General features: G+C 40.6%; 1 protein-coding gene across 3 annotated transcripts in view; it reads right to left on the reverse strand.

The window, feature by feature from the left end:
* Positions 1-18,789, reverse strand: part of Plcl2 (phospholipase C like 2) — a 174,595-nt gene extending 155,806 nt beyond the window's left edge. The window contains exons 1-2 of one of the 3 annotated variants that reach the window (XM_078038313.1): positions 18,630-18,789; positions 17,321-17,938 (exon numbers count right to left, since the gene is read on the reverse strand). In XM_078038313.1, the coding sequence (XP_077894439.1) occupies positions 17,321-17,650 (330 nt within the window). In that variant the 5' untranslated portion in view covers positions 17,651-17,938; positions 18,630-18,789. Of the gene's footprint in view, positions 1-17,320; positions 17,939-18,126; positions 18,369-18,629 lie in introns of those variants that run through there. The other 2 variants (XM_078038311.1, XM_078038312.1) reach the window with 2 other exon arrangements.
* Positions 18,790-19,939: the final 1,150 nt, after the last annotated feature.

Consider the following 19,939-nt stretch of genomic DNA (forward strand, 5'->3'; position numbering starts at 1 on the left):
AAAAGAAAATAAATTCATGGGAATACTCCTTTTCAAAATGCTCTAAACTTGTTCCTCTTTGGCATGCAAATATGTTCATTCCCAACTTGTAACTCCTTTCCTATAAGAAACAAATGTTTCTGAGCCAGAGCCCAATTAAACCTGGCTTTGTAATTTTAAGTGAACCAATGCATGGCAAATGATAATAAGAGACTCTCAAAGATTAATGGAGATTAATGGTAAAGGCAGATCGGCCTCTACGTACTTGTATGATTTCTTCGAAACTATTTTAGACTGAATATTAAAAAGTTATACTTAAGCATTACATTGTTTTAGTTCAATTCAGCTCATGTTCTTGCTATAAAAATCATGTACTTGTTTAATTTTATTAGCAATATATCAGTCAGCTTCCATCATTATAACAAACTACCTGAGATAATTAACTTAAGGTTTATTTTGCTCACAGTTTTAGAGGCTGCATTCCAAGATCAGGAGGACTCACTGCTTTAGGCCTCTGGTGGCATGCTGGATAACAATATCAGGGAACACTTAGGGGAACAAATTGCTTACTTCATGGCCAGGAAGCAAATAAAGAAAAAGGAAGGGCCTTAATCCTTTTCAAAAGCACACTCCAATGAGCTAAAGACCTCCCAACAGGCCCCAGCTCCTAATAGCACTACCCTGAGTACCAAGGCTTCAACACCTTTGGAGGACATTCAACATCCAAACTATAGCAAGCAGCATTCACCAGAACTGATCATCTCTCTTAACTGCAGCGGTAGTGATATAGCTCAGTTGGTAGAGTGCTTGCCTTGCATGCCGAAGGCCCTAGATTCGATCCCCAGCCCACCAAAATAATAATAATAATAATAAGAAGAAGAAGAAGAAGAAGAAGAAGAAGAAGAAGAAGAAGAAGAAGTAGTAGTAGTAGTAGTAGTAGTCGTCGTCGTCGTCGTCGTCGTCGTCAAAGCTTTTTATTTTCTTGTGAAAAAATGAGCTTGCTATAATTTCTTGAGTTTGTCAACTCCTTTGGGACAATAAATACTCCCAGTTTCACCCACACTAATTCAAAGGCCATTAAAAAAAGGGAATGGATGGTGGTACCATCTACCAAAATAAATAACTCCTGAAAAGAACTAGCTAGGAAGATGGGAACAGGAAAAGAAAGAGAAGACTAGATTTGGATATGATGCAGTGAGGTGTTTGGGTGAATTGCTAGAGGGACAATTGTACTTTGAACTTGGAGGGAAAAATCTAAGCTGGACACATCAACTTGGGAATCATTACTGTATCCATGGTTAACTGCAACCTGGGCAACTAAAAGGTGGTCTAGGATGAGGCCTGGAATAGGAGGAGGAGGAGGAGGATGGGCCACTAACTGTGCGGCAAAAGGAGCCCTGATGATCTTCACAAGTGGGAGAGGGTAAAGAAGAGAGTAAAAGAAAAGGAGATCACAGTTTCTCTTTCAAGATACAGCTGTAGGGCTGGGTTGTGGCTCAGCCATCGAGCGCTTGCCTAGCACCAATGAGGCACTGGGTTCGATCCTCAGCACCACATTAAAAAAATAAAAATAAGGTATTGAGTCCATCTACAACTAAAAAATTAATAAATAAATAAATAAATAAAAGTATTGTGTCCATCCATAACTAAAAAAATAATTTAAAAAAAGATACAGCTGCAAATGAGGAGAAGAGAGAGAGAAGGAACTGAGGAGGGTATAGGGAAGGTTACTGTTATCTTTCCTGTTTTTACCAACGTGCGTGTGTTTACATATTGGTGAGGGAGACACAGGAACGGATGGAAATGTGACAAATGCAAGAGAGAGGGGATGAGAGCTGGAGCGCAGGAAGAGGAGGAAGGAGAGACAGTTCCCCCTGGTAACCAGAGGGAGGCCCAAAGTGCAGGTCTCAATACAAAAGCTGAAGGGTTTTTGTAAAGAACAAGAGAGAAAACCACATGCTAAAGATGGTGAGGAGGCAGTGACAGCATGGACATCCATATACTTCCTTCCAACAGTCACTCACTTGTATAGGGACTGCCCAAGTCAGGGACGAAATTGTGAACTATGGAGTGGACTCTTTCTCTCTGTGAAGCTCCCTGAAGAGGACAGCCTGTGACCTTGGCCTAAGGGGCACTGGCTCCACCCTAGGTCATGAGGCCATGTGAAAAGAACTGCCTCAGCAGTTTTATTTATTAGTCTTAAAAGTCTTTAGTCACTGAGGAGCAGCACTTTCCACATGACTCTCAAGACACCAGGTGGCTTCCAGGATGGCCCAGCTATCTATTGCTGCATTCTTTGAACAAACAGGTCTGACTTGCCAAATAAATTTGTATATAAATAAATTTTTTTAAACTTCAAGGACACACAGATGTCCTGCCTTACTGGAATAAGCAATGGAGCAGTTAATTTTGCTATGTAATAATGGGCCAGTGACACATAACCAAGGCGTGAAACTTGTCTTTCAAAGCAGAAAAACAACTCTTTGGTTTTTTTCAAAGGACCAAACAGTTCATATCTCAGATGGATGCTGCCTCAAGATTTCCTTTTGATGACCCTGGGTTTCTATTTTTGTGTCTTGTTAATGCAGCAGGTGAGGAATAAAAGTGCCACCTTCCCCAGTGGATGTATAAGATGTGAGAAGGGATCTGAATGGCAAGGAGGGGACCCAGGTCCAAGCTCAACAATGCTAACATCTTGTGTGCCTATGTGCAATTTTGGACACACAAGCCTCAACTTTTTCACCTATAAAATGAAGGTTACCAATGCTGTCTACCACACAGGATCATTGTGAGAGTACAGTGAGTTGATGTTAAAAGTGGCTTGTAGAGATGAAAGAAGTATGCATGTTGAAGGTGTATTTAGCACACAAATGAACTTTGCCAGATTATTTTTTTGTTATGAAGCATTGTTACCACTATTTTACATTTTCACAACATCTTGCTTCAGAATAGGATAACTGCCTTAATGAAATAAGCAGAGTATACATACAGCATTACTTCAACATACCAACAGTGAGGTATAAGAGTTTAACTGATATTCTTAAAAGTCAAAGTACATGCTAGATATAAAGTTTAGATCATCTTTCCTCTCAGTTTGATATTTTTTTATGAAAAAAGCTGGATAATTTGTAGGGCTGGGGATGTGGCTCAAGCGGTAGCGCGCTCGCCTGGCATGCGTGTGGCCTGGGTTCAATCCTCAGCACCACGTACAAAGATGTTGTGTCCGCCAAAAACTAAAAAATAAATATTAAAAAAAAGCTGGATAATTTGTAATTTCATCAACTAAAATTTTCATTGACTGTTCAACTCTACTGAAAATACTAAACATACAGAAATAACTGGGTTTAAATTATTCTCATTCCTAAAACATACCTCCTGAATTTGTCTCTGAATTTGTATTTCTGTCCAAAAAAGAAAATGGGGATTATTTTCTTTAGTATCACAGTCACTGCTACTTCAGTAACAAGATCTTCGAAGACTCTGAGATGAAGATGTCAGTGAGTCTCTCCTAGTAGTGACTAAAACAATTGTGCCAACCCACCAGTTCTCAGTGCTGAAACCTGATAAAAATGATGGACTACAGGAGGATACACAACCTAGAGCTAAGTGCTTCCATTTGAAATAGCAAGTAAACTTAAGCCAGAGTGAACAAAAATATCAAAATCAAATACGATACTCAAGTAAGGTGAGCCGAAGAGTATTAAAAAACAATTTAAAATTATGAATGATAAGAGATGGGAAAAAATTAAATATGAATTTTACAATAGGATAGAGTTTTTGAAGGGAGACAGGTAGTTTAATAACTTTAGTAGGAACAGCAGAGATCTTTCTCACACAAAGAACTGAATCAACAATAAAATCGAAGAAACTAAATCATTGAGACAAACAGATCCTTCCAAGATCTATATGGGTCTTACTTAACACATCAGTCATGCAAAAAGTATTTGCCCAGGTACTCAAAAGACACAAAAACATCTTGGAGACAAGAATTTGTGTACTTTTTATAGAAAAAGGACAACACAGAGTCCTCCTGACACATTTAACCTTTGTATAAGCAAGGCACGGTCCTTTTCAGAGCCCAAGGCTCTCCACTTGCAGCTCCTGGACTCCAGGCCAGCTCCCCAGCCACCAGAACTGGCTTTCTGGTCCTGGTTTGAACCTCTGCATAAGAATTCAGAGTTCAGCTTCCCTAACAACTTAATGTTCCTTTGTTGTTTTTAAATACAACCCCAAAGGTCTGCTCTGTTCTGATGCAGCAGAAAAGCTAAAGGTTAGACTGCCAGTCCTCTCTGCATATGAAAACAGCCATGTGTGAAGGTGGATGTTTAATTGTTCTTCTTACTCTTGAGATGTTCCATTCTAGCTAAGTCTCATGTCCATCCATATGCCAGGCTTACCTGCCTGCTACTATTTCCACAATGGCCACAGATCTGTGGCATGCCTCAGAGCCCAACTTCAATCCCTCACTAGGTTAGACTCATGGCATGAAGGGCAGCTCCTCAGCAGTGGAAGAGGCAGAGTAGCTCAGAGCTTACTGTACCTTTCCTTTTCCCTCTTGTTTATCCACCTTCCTGAAAGCATAGCCTCCTGAAAATTGTGCCCTTGTGTGTACCAGGGAACTTCGGGCCTGAACTTATTACACCCCTTCCACAGCTGGGTGTAATCTCCTCAATTTAGCTATACAATGATATGATTTTTTATGTGTAGCCCAGTATTTGTTATTGTTGTTTAAAAAAATTTTTTTTAGCTGTAGATAGACACAACACCTTTATTTTATTTATTTGTTTTTCATGTGGTGCTGAGAATTGAACACAGTGCCTCACACATGCTAAGCGAGCACTCTACCACTGAGCCACAACCCCAGCCCTGGAAGCAATGTTTTAGAGTATATAATTTATGGATCCAGTGGCCCCAGATATTCCCAGGAGCGAAAGGCCTGAGAGATACCCTGGGGATGGAGCTTTCTAAGGATTGAGAGAATTCTAAATCATCGTTCTCCTTGTTTTAACCTTGCTGTATGGAAACCAGTGAGATGAGAACAGCAACATATATGCCCTGTGATCACTTGTCATGGACTCCTCAGGGTGGAGCCAGCAGAGTACCTGCTATGGATCCTATTTCTCTCTCACTTTGCTGCACTTTCTTGCTTCTAGGCCCCTCACAGGAGCACTCATAAATCACAGCTATTCTTTAATTTTGTTGGCTGCAAAGCAGCAGCATAAAAATTTCAATTGTCACGTTTGTAGCTTTAGTTACACGTTGAGTATTTGACTTTAAGACAAATGGCCTGTTTAACAATTTAAAAATATTCTCGAATAGCTTCAACAAAGACAGGTAAGAAGACCTGGCTAAAGATGCTGGAGGAAAGAAAACCTGACTCTTCACCTAGCAAATATTACTGAGTTCTGAATTTTCACAAAAAGCTTGTAGACTTCCTCCTAAGGAATGTTAAACCTCCTTGCTACTATGCCTCCTATTTAGATATAAATAAATACAACTTCCTATTAAACGTGTATATTTTAAAAAGCAGGTCATGGTCAAGATCCGGACAGCTTAAGAACACCTTTGCAGCTGCCAAACTGTGGGTGCTCCTGCAGCCACTAGACAGGAGTCCCCCAAAACTCAGCATTCCCACTAAGACACTTTTCTTCATTGGTATCTTCTCAAGACAAGGGAGAAACATAAAAGCTTCTATGCTAGAAGATTCATTCATGTTAATTTGGAAGAGAAAAAAAGAATGACCTAAGAGAATAAATAGGAATAACGATAATCTCCAAAGTGAACAAATACTCACCATGTAACTAAAGCTACAAACATGTGACAATTGAAATTTTTATGCTGCTGCTTTGCAGCCAATAAAAAATTTTATGGATGCTCTGGGAATCCAATGTTTATTCTTCTGGACCACTAGGATCTATGTTGCAAGAGAGAAATGCTCCAGCATTTAGAAACTACACACTTATTCCACAGGTCATGACACCAAACCAGCCTGTCAGACAGCATGCAAAGGGACTGTAGCATCCCTAGACTGGTTCTCTATCTCCCTGTATAAATCTTCCTTACTAAGAGATGCCTCTTTGGCAAATGCAGATGTACAATCTTCTCTGAGTAAACAGCATTTTTATTACACGTAAAATGTGCCATGTAAGTGCAAGATGAGATGGTAAGGAAATGGAAGAACTTATTTCTGTAACGTTGCAATATTCAATCACATCTCTCTAGAAATAGTGCTTGTGCCTCTGTCCAAGTAGTTCTTTCTGCACACTCTTCCTCCTAGGGAGGTTCTTCCTCCATGCCATTGAATACAAAGGGTATACACATGGATTTCCAGCAAGTTTCCCCTCTCTTCCTTCTCGCTCAGGGTTCAAGCAGGTTTCCTCATACACAAGCAGGGGATAGATAGTTAGTGACCCTGTGGCTGAGACCTGCAGCTCCTCTTCTATAGAAATTCTGCAGCAAAAGCACCTTTCACCAAGGAAAGTAGTATTTTACAGTAGCAAACAGTAAAATGCATGTCCCCAAATAGTGCTGTGGAAATAATTGGTAAGTATTTGAATTTGATTGAAGTTAAATAATCAAATTAAATAAGTTGACTTAAACAATGAATTGTTTAGCAAAATATTATATTTATCCAGAAAAGTCCTAAGTGTACAGTTTGATGGATTTTTATGAATTAAACTCAAGTTTGGAATCACCACCCAAATCTAGAAACCAAACAATATTGGCATTCAAAAGGCCCTTTGGATTCCACTCTCAATCATCACCTCAAATGTAACTACTCTCACTTCTATTACTCCAAATCAATTTGTCTGCTGTTGAAATTTATATAGTGGAGTAAAAAAACTATATCCTTTTGTATTCAGTTTCTTTCCTTCAACATTATGCTTGAGGGACTCAGTGGTGCATAGAAAAATCATTTGTCTTTCTTTCTTTCTGGCCTTTTCTTTTTTTCTATAGTATTCCTTTGTGTAATATGTTATTTTATAAGCTGGGCATTTGGTTGCTATTTCCAATTTGGGGCCATTACAGTTAATGCTGCTAAAGTACTCACACATGGCAGTACACATCTGTAATAACTTCTGTTGGGCATATACCTAATAGGAAAGACAGGATAGAATGGACACAAGGACAGTCAAATAAACAGTGGTGGCAAAACTGACCCATAATGTATCCGAATCCAGTCACTTGATTTATAACAAAGGGCCAATGTAGTGCAGTGGGGAGAAGATAATATTTTCAAATAAATAGTGTTGAAGTAATTAATTTAATATTTATGTTGAAAGGATATCTGGACCCCTATTTCACACAAAGCATAAAAATAAAAACCAGATATACTGTAGATATAAATGTGAACAGCAAAGCACTAAAGGCTCTAGAAGTTAATAAATGAATACATTCATGATCTTAAGTAGAGATTTATTAAACAGGACACAAAATAATAACCATAGGGGAAATATTGATAAACTGGACTTCACTAAAATTAAAAATTGTTACTCAATGAAAGATGCCCTTTAAGACAATGGAAAGGCAAGTACCATGCCAGCAGAAGACATTTTCATATCTATACCACACAAAAGGCATATCCAGAAGATGTAAAGAAGTGATACAAGGAAATTTTTTTAAAAACCAATTTTTTAAATGAGCAAAAATACTTGAACAAGCATTTTTATGAAAGAGAACATCCAAAGGGCCCAGAAACACATGAAGAGGTGCTCAACATCACTAGTCATCAGGGAAACTCAGCTTAAAAGCCACAATAAGGAACAATTAATCACACAGCCATCACAATGGTTACAATAAAAACAAAACAAAGCAAAACAAAAAAACCACTGACAATACCAAATATGTACATTCAGAGCAATTAGAATTCACATAACTTGGTGGGTATATAAATTGGTTTAACTAGTTAGGAAAATTGCTTAATCATATCTACTAAAGCTGAACATACACAAATCCTATGACATAGCAGTTCTATTTCTAATAGTATTTTTAATGTATAGAACATTATTCATGAAGATATACAAAAACTAGAGAAAGCAGTGAAAGAATATACAAACATTTTTCAACAAACCACAAAATACTCCCAAGATAAACACATCCTTAAAACTGGCATTTCATCAGGGATTCTATTGGCTCCAATATGAAAACATCTGAATGATTCTATTGGCATTTTAAACTGCTAGCATGGATTGATACGAATAAAAATCAAAGCAACTCACTTTATTTTTCTTCAAGAATAAACACTAAACTGCACAACAATTTGAAAAATTACATCTACTATGCCCACAGGATACCAGAGTTTAGAAGAAGAGAGGGAAAAAAAGGCAGCAGAAAACCATATGGGGAGAGTCATAGGGCTTGTACTTCTAATGGTAGCTGTAAACGAGGTCACTTATCCCTCTGTGGCCACACTAATTGGTCAAAAGCAACAGAGGCTTCATCAGCAATGCTAAGAAAAAAGAAAAACAGCCTACCCCTTCCTGGGCATTTTCAATTCATAAAGCTGACACCTGCTACCTATCAATCTCTCACCAGATAGACAGGGCTCATGCCACTACATTATTTGGTTAGCTCTTGATCTCTACTACTTATAAACAAAGTTTTCAGAGTATATGCATGCACAAAGTAGCATGTGTACACATGCAGCTATCTATAGCAAAAAATAAATCCACAAAAATAGCTATCTGTAAGACCACATCTTGTTCTATTAATACACACATACTGCAGTATTACATAACAATTTTTTCCAATTCTGTTATGCTAATATGCAAATAAATGAATTCAACCATAGCTAGGAGCTAAATGTACTAATCAGGATGGCCTTGTGTATCTCTAACTACAAAAGAATTTTACATGATTTCTCTCCATTTTTCAAATCCCATGAATCTGCATTATTAATCACTTTTAAACTCAGCTGCTTAATTTCTAGGATGTTAACGCTTGCAATTTCCAACTCCAAAAAGATACATGAATACTAACTCCCAGTAATGTGCTATATTATATTATTCTATAATTACTAGACAATTCCAAAACAATAAGATAGATGCCATTAGAAGAAATCTACCTGAAAAAAGTAAAATGTTGCTCACTATTACTTTCTTTACCTTCTACAACCCTAAAATGTATATAACTATAAATCAACTTTATGTTAATAAAGAAACAAAATGAAAAATGAGACCCTAAAAGGGGTTTATAATCTATCAAAGGAGAATGGAAAGGAAAAAGTCAAAGTCCTGATTTGTGGAGCAGACAGAAACCTGGGGCATGGCTGACAAGACCATGGCTATGGCTTCATAATATTAGGTTCATGTTGGTTTCACCCCAAGATTCAGCCACAAGAAGCCAAATTCATCTAATTAGAAATTAGTCTTCTAGTTTAGGATTGGTAGAAATTTCTAAGATTAAGGAGCCAGAATGGCTTGGGCAAAGAGGAGAGAAAAACAAATAAAGTCAAAAATACATTTCAGAAGCTGAAATAGAAGAGAGTGGTAGACCAATAAAAAACATGGGCTTTCAAGACAGACAGATTTTGTCCAAATATTGGCTTTGCCTCTTTGAAGCTCTGTGACCTTGCTTGGAAATTCTCAAAACTTGTGGAATGGGTTTCTAGTCTGTAAAAGGAATGATAATGTCTCCTTGCAGGTTCTGGTGAGAGGTGACTGAAACAATAAGTACAAAATATTTCTGCGTGTCTCTTCTTCACCCGATCCTTGCATTGCAACAAAGTGCAGAATTTCAAATAGCATATGACAAAATGTGCTAAGGGATTAGAGATGTCACTTCAGCCACTCTATGTATCAGCACTCTGGATTCCTTTTTCTTTTTTATTATTAATTCTACAGCACTAACAATGAATACCCTTTGGCAATCCAATGTTAGTGACAATAAAAGTTTAGGTAATTTAGTTCCTTAAAAATTAAAAAACAAAACTCAGCAAAACCTATACCTGTCACTTAAAGAAACTGAATACCAGCAAAGAGATTAAGTGTTGTAAAAAAAACAATAACACTTTCTTGCCATACTCTTCAATTTTGCTATATAAAACACAAATCAAAAGAAATTTTCAAAGGTCCACTTTTATTTTAGGAGCACAAAATGGGCAAACCACTTAACACCTTGTAGAACAATAATTCTAGAACCAAACAAACTCCTGGATTCAACTTTAAATAAAGTTATTTCCTTTCCTTTGATTGTTTTCAAAATTACTCATATGAAATAAATTTTTCCTTTGAAGTACAGAGCCCAGAGAGTTTTATATCCCAAACAAAATCAATTGGAGTTGAGTCTAAATAATATCTTCATCAACCTCATTAAATGAGTTAGCATTCATTTCTACTTATTCATTCATTCACCCACTTATTCAACAAATGCATATTTAAAAATATGCCTTCCACAAGACATTAAACTAGATGTTTTCATAAACTCAAGGTGAATAAAGATGCAGTTGTCTATGAGGCAAAGGAAAACAGGGCAGCAGAAAGATAAAGGAGTTATGGCTGGAAGACAGAAAAAGAAACACTTTATTTTAATTGAGAGGTGATTAACCAAGGAAGACCTTAAACATGGATAGAAGGGGAAAAAAAGCATTCCAAGTTTAGAAGAGAGAGCTAGAAATATAAAGACTAAGTTTCAGCACAGAAAACAGTCTCATGGGGATCCACCATGGGTAGTAATGGAGATTGTAAAAAGATTATAGTGACTATATTATTTATCATCCAAACTGGGGCACCTTTGAAAATGAAAGGAAGCACTATTAATAATTTTGTCATGACCAGAGATGTAAATCTGAATTTTCCTGGTCAAATCACTACTCTCTGGTCATATAGTTGGGGCTATTTACATATGTATGCCATTGTATTGAAGTATCAGATTCAAAAATGCACCTCAACAAATCATCCTTGAGATCATCTATGGAATATATCTGGGAAATGTCTCTGAGCACATTCTGCATATTTCAAAAGACGAAACTTCCAAATGGGAGTAAGAGTGCTAGTGATCTCCAACTCAAATGAAACTAAGAGAGTCTGCTCTTCTCAGGATGCTCTCTAAAGAGAAGCTAAAGATCAGAAAAATATATTAAATAATGCTTGTTGGGTGGTGATTACATGCCACACACTGATCACACATTGTCTTATTTAATCTTAACAATGCTATGAGATGGGGTTTTAGTCTACCATTTTAGAGTTGGGTAACTAGACACACAGTCTTCAGTATCTTGACCAAGGCTACACAGAAAGGATGAAGGGGAGCCAGAATCTAATTCAAGCAGCTAACTCCAAACCCTCTGTTCTTCCCTCCACTATTCTGCCTCCTGAACGATGCAGACATGCAACATGTGGCCTGGTTATAGTCCTCCACCACAGGGACAGCCAAGCCAAGATAATTAGTTAGAATATGCTTTACTTAACTGACCCTACCATGTGAACAAGCATTAGTGGCCAGAGAGAACCCAGCTGCCTGTCTTGCTCTGCCATTCTGGAATGCACAGGTGCCAAGTATCCTGCCAGCAGGCTGAACCATTCTCACTACTGTCAGTCAATTATTCAGACATGAAGAAAATAAGTATGACTAAAACTTATTTGGTGACTCTGACTTGAGTTTACATCATGACTGACACCTTTATGCCAAGCACAACCCTCCTGGTTCAGCATTATATTATTAACAGAAAAAAGTTGGCAAGGGCTTGCAAACAGTTTCAGATCCAGTGGCCCACTGGTAAAAATATTTGAATCCCACTAATGAAGAACAAAAAGGAATCTAAACTAACCTAAAGGTCTAATAAATGAGTAAATAGTGGCATACCAAAATTAGTATTAATAAGGAATAGAGCAACGATTTTTGGACAGTATGTAAAAAGTCTGAAGAAAACTATGAAACTATGAACATTCATTTTTCACTTATATCTGCATTTAGGCTGTAAAAAACATGCCCTGTTTTGTTGAATACTGAGGCAAGTACAACTTAAACATAAAAAAAGAAAAAATAATCTAGTTTAGGCCCCTTGCAGAGCACACAAAACTATAAAAGGAAGTGAACTGCTTCTGGCAGAGAACATCCTAAGAAAATAACTAAAGTAGCCAATATCAGCAATTAATAAAACAAACAATTTCCTGTCAGCTGTCTTTATGGATTTGGTGAAAAACAATGCAAATCAAATGCAACCCTTTTGGGGGAGAAGTTGGAAAAGAGAGAAGGGAAAAGCAAAAGAGGGCAGATTATTTTGCATATGAAAATTAATATACTGTGATCATTTTTGAAAACTGAACTCTTGAGTTGTGACAAAAGCTTTTTGAGTGGTTTTAAAACAAGCAACCATGCCCTGATCTTTCAACAGTTATCTTATGTGGTCTGAAATGCATCAGTACAAAGTCAAGTGGACAGGTGCCAATCAGCCATTAGATTTTTCTGATCTAAACGATCCATTAGGATCTGCCTATCTATCCAGAAAAATTCACTTTGTGATCCAGCTACTTGTTGTTTAAGATTTATAACATGCCCACAAACAACTGCCTGTTTCTCCCATTCAAAAGAATTTAAGTCTAATGCACATATTTTTAAGATTCAATTTAAAAAATGGTCATGGAAGGCTTGATATCTGTGCAGAACTAGTAAACACAGGCAAGTTTTGTATGCAAACAGTGTACTTAATCCATGGGCTAATATAATACACATACATAAGTCTTCATTATTTCTTTGAATGTGTATAATAGATGGGAAAAGTCTGCTTGTTTCTGTGTTGGGGAACCCCAGCATCAAGACATATGTATGTATGTTGGTAAAAAGATTGTAGGAGTGTTTCTTCTTCACAACGTGATACTATGATAATGGCAATAATGATATTAAGAAAAGCAAGAGCTGCCACCTTGAACAAGGTCAAACCTTTGGCTCTGTGAAGGTGGATGGCCTAGTCAAGCAGCAACAACAAGTGACAAAACAGCTGCCTGGCTATATTATCTGTCAACTTCTTCTGCCAGCAGAAAGAGATTATCTTCCCTCTCCAAAGGCCTGAACATTTAAAGGAGAAAACCAAATAGGGTATTCCAAACCACCAGTGCTCCCTCACTTAACATAGAAAATTTAAACAGCAAGTGCAACGTGGAAGGCATTGGAGCACAGTCTATTCAAGAGAGGATTGGCAATCAGCTCCAGCACCTTAGATGTGTGGTTAACCTCCCTGAACTCTGGTTTCTTCTAGCCTCTGTGGTTGGTGCAGGACCAACTCAGAGAATTATGGTAAGCACTTTTCACATGTTTTACATGTAGTGAGTATTTAATAAATTGGTCACTAGCATTACTGCATCTAAATACCCAAATAATGCAATGGCTGCATTTCCTATGTAGTGAAAAAGACAAGTTCAATTGTTGCCATTGCCTGGTGATATGGGAAGGGAAGACTAAAAAGAGACCTTGGGGAGGGGGTTTAGGTGGTGAAACTGCTCTGTATTTTTATTGTGGTGTGGGGATTAGGTGATTTTATGTGTTTCTAGAAGCTCACAGAACTTGACACCATGAGCTGAGTGTGGTGGCGCACACCTGTAATTCCAGCAGCTCCAGAGGCTGAGGAGAGAGGATCTTAAATTCAAAGTCGGACTCAGGTTAATGAGACCCTGTCTCAAAATAAAAACTGTTTAAAAAAGGGCTGGGGATGTGGTTCAGTGGTAAAGCGACCCTGGGTTCAATCCGTATTACCAAGAAAAAAAAAAGAACATTAAAAATTGACAACACAAATCTTACTGTATGTAATGATACCATGTTTTTTAAAGGATCATCCAAAATATTTAATTAGTTCTGATTAAAATAAAACATCCAAACTAACATTTCAACTTCATTTTTTCCTGAAGTTAAAAAGAAATCTAAGCCCTAAAATGCTACTTTGTATTTTTAGATCAAGTTCTCTAATTAAAGGATAGAGCTATTTGTAAAAAATGGATGCCATCTGAACAATTAACCAAATTAACTGTCTCAAAATAAAGCATAGATTGTATTGAATAGTGTGATGAAGTGAATTATGGAAAGAGAAAATGAAAGCGTTTACTAGATTACTTAAGATGCCAAACGTAATGGCTTCTTCCCTAAAAATCCAGTAATGGGCTTTTGTAAGTCATCTTAAAAGTCTATTGTTACTTTCAATAAGCTAAAGAAATGTTTTTTAAAAAAAAGTCTGATGATGATTTCCATGACTTATTTATCATCTCAAGCTATTTGTGAAAGGTTCTACAAGGCTGCTCACTCTGAATTTTCATCAACACTGTTACCATAACTAAAGAGCTGTTTTAGTATAGCTCTGCACATCTATCTTGGCAGAAAATGGAGTTTTACAACAATTTCTTACTCAATGCCATATTTACAAAACAGATGGAGAACCAAAGAAATTATTTTAAATGAGAAATATAATTCTGGTCAGCCTAAAGTGTATTTCTGCATATGTCCTATGCGTTAGCAATAATCCCCTTTCTTTGCCTACTGTTTATTACATTTAGGCTCTGATTTAGAAATCCACAGCTAATGAAGATGGAAGCTAGCTAGCAAAGGAACATGAGCCAGATGTTTCAACTCATACAACCCCTGAAATACCAGCCTCTGTTCTTTTGCTCCCTGCTATTCCCTTGTCCCCAATTACCACCTTGCTTACTAATCTACTCCCACCTCTACTCATAAACCACCTGACTGCATTCACTCCTTAAAATCCTTTAGAAAAAACACAAGGAAACCAAGGAAAGATGTCATTATTGCTTTTTAACATGGGTTTTATTCAAGTTTTTGTTATTTCTTAACAAAAGTGAAATATAATTTCTGCCACTCAAGTGACAAAAGTATCTGTGCAGTATTCACTTTGTGAAATATGTTAAAAAGACTTTCATATTCCATTAAGGTATTGTTGTGATGTTGTATGCTATGTCTTTAGAAAATACCACAGTAAATTCCTAAAATCTTGATACTTCAAGACACTAATTCAAGGAGAAACATACCAACTAGTAACCTATTTGAACACAGTATTCTCTTTCTTATATTCTAAACTCAAATCAACTTTCAACATTACTTTTGTAATTTTCAAGTGGCTAAGAAAATGCAAGTTGAAAAGAAAGATGAGAAAAGGTGTCTATCAAGTCATCTTAGGAGGTACAAGATAATGAACCATATACAAGACTGGTATATCCAAAAACCACCTGTTTCAGAAATTAATGAAATTAGGAGGGAAAAAACACATGTATTTCCTTATTATTCCTCCATTCAAATAGTCAGCAATTCATTGAGCATCTATTATGTTCCTGGCACTGTGTATCCAGACACATGATGGTGAACAAGAAGCCAACTGCCTTCATTAGAAAGAAGAAAAATGAAAAATACCTTTGCAAGTTTCAGAACTCAATATAAGTATCAATATAACTATCATTTTCAAAGCCAGTGATTTCTGAACAATTAATCATTTCCCCCCAAGTGTTTCTACAGCTTTAATAAAGAAATTATATCTACTGACAAGTTCTCAATTCCACATATCACAAATATTGACAAATCATCCTTCTTCCTTATCTCCCATGAGTGTAAAATTAAAACAGATGCTGCTGTCACTCATCAAGTTATAGTCTTGTGGTTTTTTAATATTTTTTTAGTTGTTGATGGACCTTATTTTATTCATTTATTTATATGTTGTGCCAAGAATCGAACCCAGTACCTCACACATGCAAGGCAAGAGCTCTACCACTGAGACACAACCCAGCCCCTCATTAAGTTATATTCTGAATCCCACTACAGACACTAATAAACTGATTTTAAGTGCAAAATCAGGCCAGCAAAACAATAGAGGGAGAGGCTGCTAAAATTTTCACCTCAAATTTCCTTAACACCACAATGCAAAATCACCACAAATATTTGATAAGGAAAAAAAAAGAATTGTCATGTATCTGTCAATAGGTTTGATTTTCTTGTACAGTTGAAAGCAACTTTCATGGAAACAAACTACATAGTAAAAGAAAATACAGGTCACTAAAAGCTACATATGCAGCAAAAAGACATGGTATTTTAAATTTTTTAGCTTAAAGGTGAGCTGCAGGTAGTTAGCACACTTGATCTTTAAGCCCTTCAACTGTGCCCTTACCCAGACATAAACTGTACAAACATGACAAAGCGAAATGCAGTTTCACAACTGCCTCTTACATAGAGTAGCAAGGTGGTATATTTCACTAGAAGATTACTGCAGAAGTTGATAACACCAGTGGACATTTTTAGAGCACTTGAAGATTTCTGTAGGTCCCACTGAATTTCAAACACCACCAGTCCAACTCTCTTCACTGGGGCACATGCTAACCTCTCTCCCACGGGTTATCAGCCACAGGAAGGGTGGGTGCAACCCTGTCAATGTGCCTTGCTGCTCACTGTCCTGATAACCCCTTGATTTTGAGAAAGAAAGCAACATTCTCATATTTGCTCCAAACTTGAGCAAGCCTACTGGGCTAGTCTTGCCTAAGACTCCACTCTTCTTAGCTCATCAACTATTTTTTTTTCTACTTTACTTCATGTCATGAGACTCACTTTTACATTGCAGACTAAAATGTAATATCAGAAGGAAACCACCAACAAACTCCTAATATTACTTCTTGAGTTTAAACCCACAATGCAATTGTTGGCTTTCTTCTGCTAAGTAAAAGTGTGCAAAAGCTATCAAAACCAAACAAACTGTCCAAAAGAACTTCCACAGATCTGGAGGCCTGCCTACTGCAGGGAGGAAAAGATTAAATCGTGCGGAACTGTAATCTCTCAGAGCTTTAGAGCCTAAGAAAGCGGAAATCTGCATTTATGTTCAGAAACCTACTCCATTTCTCCCTGTGATTATGTGAGGGGAGATTTTTCACTCTCCAAGTATAACCATTGGCAAGAGGCAACTAACTGTAATATAGATCAGAAGAAGCCTATTAAACAGTCTCTTGTGCATTGGCTAGGATTTTTAAGAAGATGATTTCACACAATCCCTGTCTTTAAAATATAATAGCAATCTCACAGGGAGTCTGTCACCAGCCTAGGCTTCCACTGAAAAGCATGCCCTGCCCAGGCAGGTACAAGGCCCTCCTTCCAAGCCAATCCTGGGAGAGGTGACAGCCCCAAGTTGCGCTGGGGATGTATGAGCACAGCTCCCCCGCACATTCGGGATCACCTCTCCATTCTTTCCAAATGCCATCTGCATCCAATCCCTGTTCAACCACTCCAAACACTCGTGCATCAAGATTCCTGTTAGCAGTGGGCTCCCCTTCAATCCCCTTCCTCCACCACTCCCGCCCGAGGAGAAGGGAGAGACAGACCCCAAGGAAGGCTGCGGGTGGGCAATGAGCGCCCTTCTCCCACCTACCTTGATGATGCTGCTCCGGCGGGGCAGGCCGCCCTGCTTGCTCTCCCGGGTGTGGGGACAGGCGGCCGGGCTGGGGGTCGGGGCGAGAGCGACGCCGCGGGGTCCCCTGGCAGGGCTGGCCCGGGCTTCCTCTCCGGACACGCCGAGGCTGCAGTCTCCGTTGGAAACCCCGCCGCTGTCATAGCGCGCCCGCCCGTGGCCGAGGAGACCTCCCCCGCCGCCACCGCCTTCCCCTGCTCCGGCTTTCAGGGCGCCCTTGGCGCCGAGGGCCGGGCCCGGGGAGGTGGGCAGGGCCCCGCCGGCGGCGCCCCCCCGGCCGCACTCCGCCATGGGCGCCCCGCGACCCGCCTGCACAAAGCCGCGTCCCCGCGTCCTCGCGTCCCCGCCGCCGCCTCGGGCCGCCGCGCGCGGCCCCTCCTCCTCGCCTCCTCCCGCCGCCGCCGCTGCCGCCGCCGCCTCGGCTGCTTCTTCCGCTTTTCTTTTCTTTCTTTTTTCTTTTTTTTCTTTTCTTTCTTTTTTTACTGCCTTTTCTTTTATCTTTTAATGTAGATGAGCTGTTTGTTTCGAGCTCGCCTCACGCACGGTTCAAGTCGTGGCGGCAGAATTATCGGGAGATTCCTGCAGGGGAGAGGCGAGAGAGAGACACAAGTCAGCTCGGGCGGCGGCGGAGCCCCGGCTCCCGGCACCTGGGGAAGGAAAACACGCCCCGACACACGCGGCGCTGCGGGCGCCAAAAATAACCCGCGCGGGCCGGGCGCCCACCCTGGGGCAGCGCGGCGCCCACCTCAGCGGCTCGGGGTGCTCACCCCGAGGTAACCCGGCGTCCACGTCAGGGGTTCGGGGCGCTCTACCTCGGGGCACCCACCAGGGGATGCAGCACCCACCACGAAAGGCAAGGGCGCCCACCTCGGGGACCCAGGGACTCAGGGACCCGCCTCTGGCGCGGGGCTAGGGGACTCCCGCGGGCTCCCCGACGCTCTCTGGCCATGCGGAGGCGTCTCTTGAGGGTCTCGCGGCCCGGGGTGGGCGGCGGAGACGCCAGGGGCTCTCCAGCCCCGACTCCCCAGAGGCTGCCGCGTGCGGAGCACCGTCGCGTCCCCTCAGGGTCCCCGCAGAGGCCCGCCGCGCCGGGGGGGAGCGCACCGCGGGCCAGGGCGGCCGGGCCGCAACAGTAGCGGTGCGACCCGGTGGGCAGCTCCTGGCAGGGGTGGCCCAGGCCCACCCACCCCTTCTCAAGGCTGTCTCCTCCCCAGCTTGGCACTGCCCCCTACAGGCCGCGAGTTCTTTTCCCTGCCGCCCCCTGACCCACCGCGAGCTGCCTGGGCTAGGCTCGAGGTCGCCGCCGTCGCGGCTGCTGTCGCCACGGCCAGTCATCGGGCCAAGAGTACCTCGTGGCCGAGCGGACGGCAGCCGCGGGTCGTGGATACCCCCACCCCCGCCGCTGCAACTGCCAATCACCCGCCCGAAGTCCGGAGGGGCAACCACAGCGCAGGCGGAGAGCAAAAGTCCTGGGGCTCAGCCACTGTGCGCACACGAACTCGTGTCTTCCCACCCAACTCGGGAAAAAGCCAACCGGACTCTCCCTCTTGGGCTTCCCCAGTGGATCAGACTCTTTTCACATACTGAAACCGATTCTTTTCTGTTCCCTCGGGCTCCGGAACTGTGAATTGATTCAACTGTTTGCAAGGATGCTGGCGTCGGGGTGAACAATGGGATGGCTGGCAGGATTTGAGGGGCAGAAGACATTGCAGAGCCTATTCCCTGCCGTCTGAGTCACCCCACAGAGGTTTATCACTATCATCCTTTCCTCCAGAGTCCTTCGTGATTTTGCCTCTGGGGATGCCTGCTGGTTTAGCATTCCTGGAGTCTCATCCTAAATCAGGCTCCATGTTTGGGACAGGATATTACTAGCATCTCTACAATGGTCTCTTTTCTCTCTGGTCCCCCCTACCCACACCTGAAGCAGAGAGGCTTAAAAAAACAATGATCCTGTTGCTTGAAGAAGGTGCAAATAACCTCCCCTGAACCTCCATCCCTGGAGCCAGACAGCCTGAACTCCACAACTTGGTACCTGAGGCCCCTCTAGCCTGGCCCCACGTACCTCTCCAGGCTCCGGGGCTCCAGCCTTCTGCCCTTCTCTAGTACCCAAGCTCTTCCCACTAGTGTGTGTCCTTTTCCCCGGAATATCCTCCCCCATAGAGCGCTAGGGAGAAAGAGCCATGGGGGGAGGGGGTGAACTTAAAGACCTTGCCTTTATTAGCATGGTGTTGTATCAAACTGCCAAAAAGCCTCTGAGGAAATGGCTTTACATACATATACATATCTCCCTTATCCTAGAAGCAACCTCAAATACCTTCCTGTTATTCTTGGGACTGTTTTAATTCTTCTGATCTTTTGGATTCGTGTTTTTCTAACTCATCAGACAAGCTTTTATACATCTCTTGCCAACCTGGGCCTACACACTAACAGAAATATTATCACATCGATAGACAACAATGTTTGAATATTTTATTCAGCCCCATCCCTTTTCATTTTTCTAGTTTTGTTTCAAAATATTTTTTTTCTGTCTAGTGATAGTTTTGCAGAAAAATACATTCAAATAATTCAAATCCGGTTCTT

The sequence above is a fragment of the Ictidomys tridecemlineatus genome, chromosome 2 (assembly GCF_052094955.1).
Source record: "Ictidomys tridecemlineatus isolate mIctTri1 chromosome 2, mIctTri1.hap1, whole genome shotgun sequence".
Lineage (NCBI taxonomy): Eukaryota > Metazoa > Chordata > Mammalia > Rodentia > Sciuridae > Ictidomys > Ictidomys tridecemlineatus.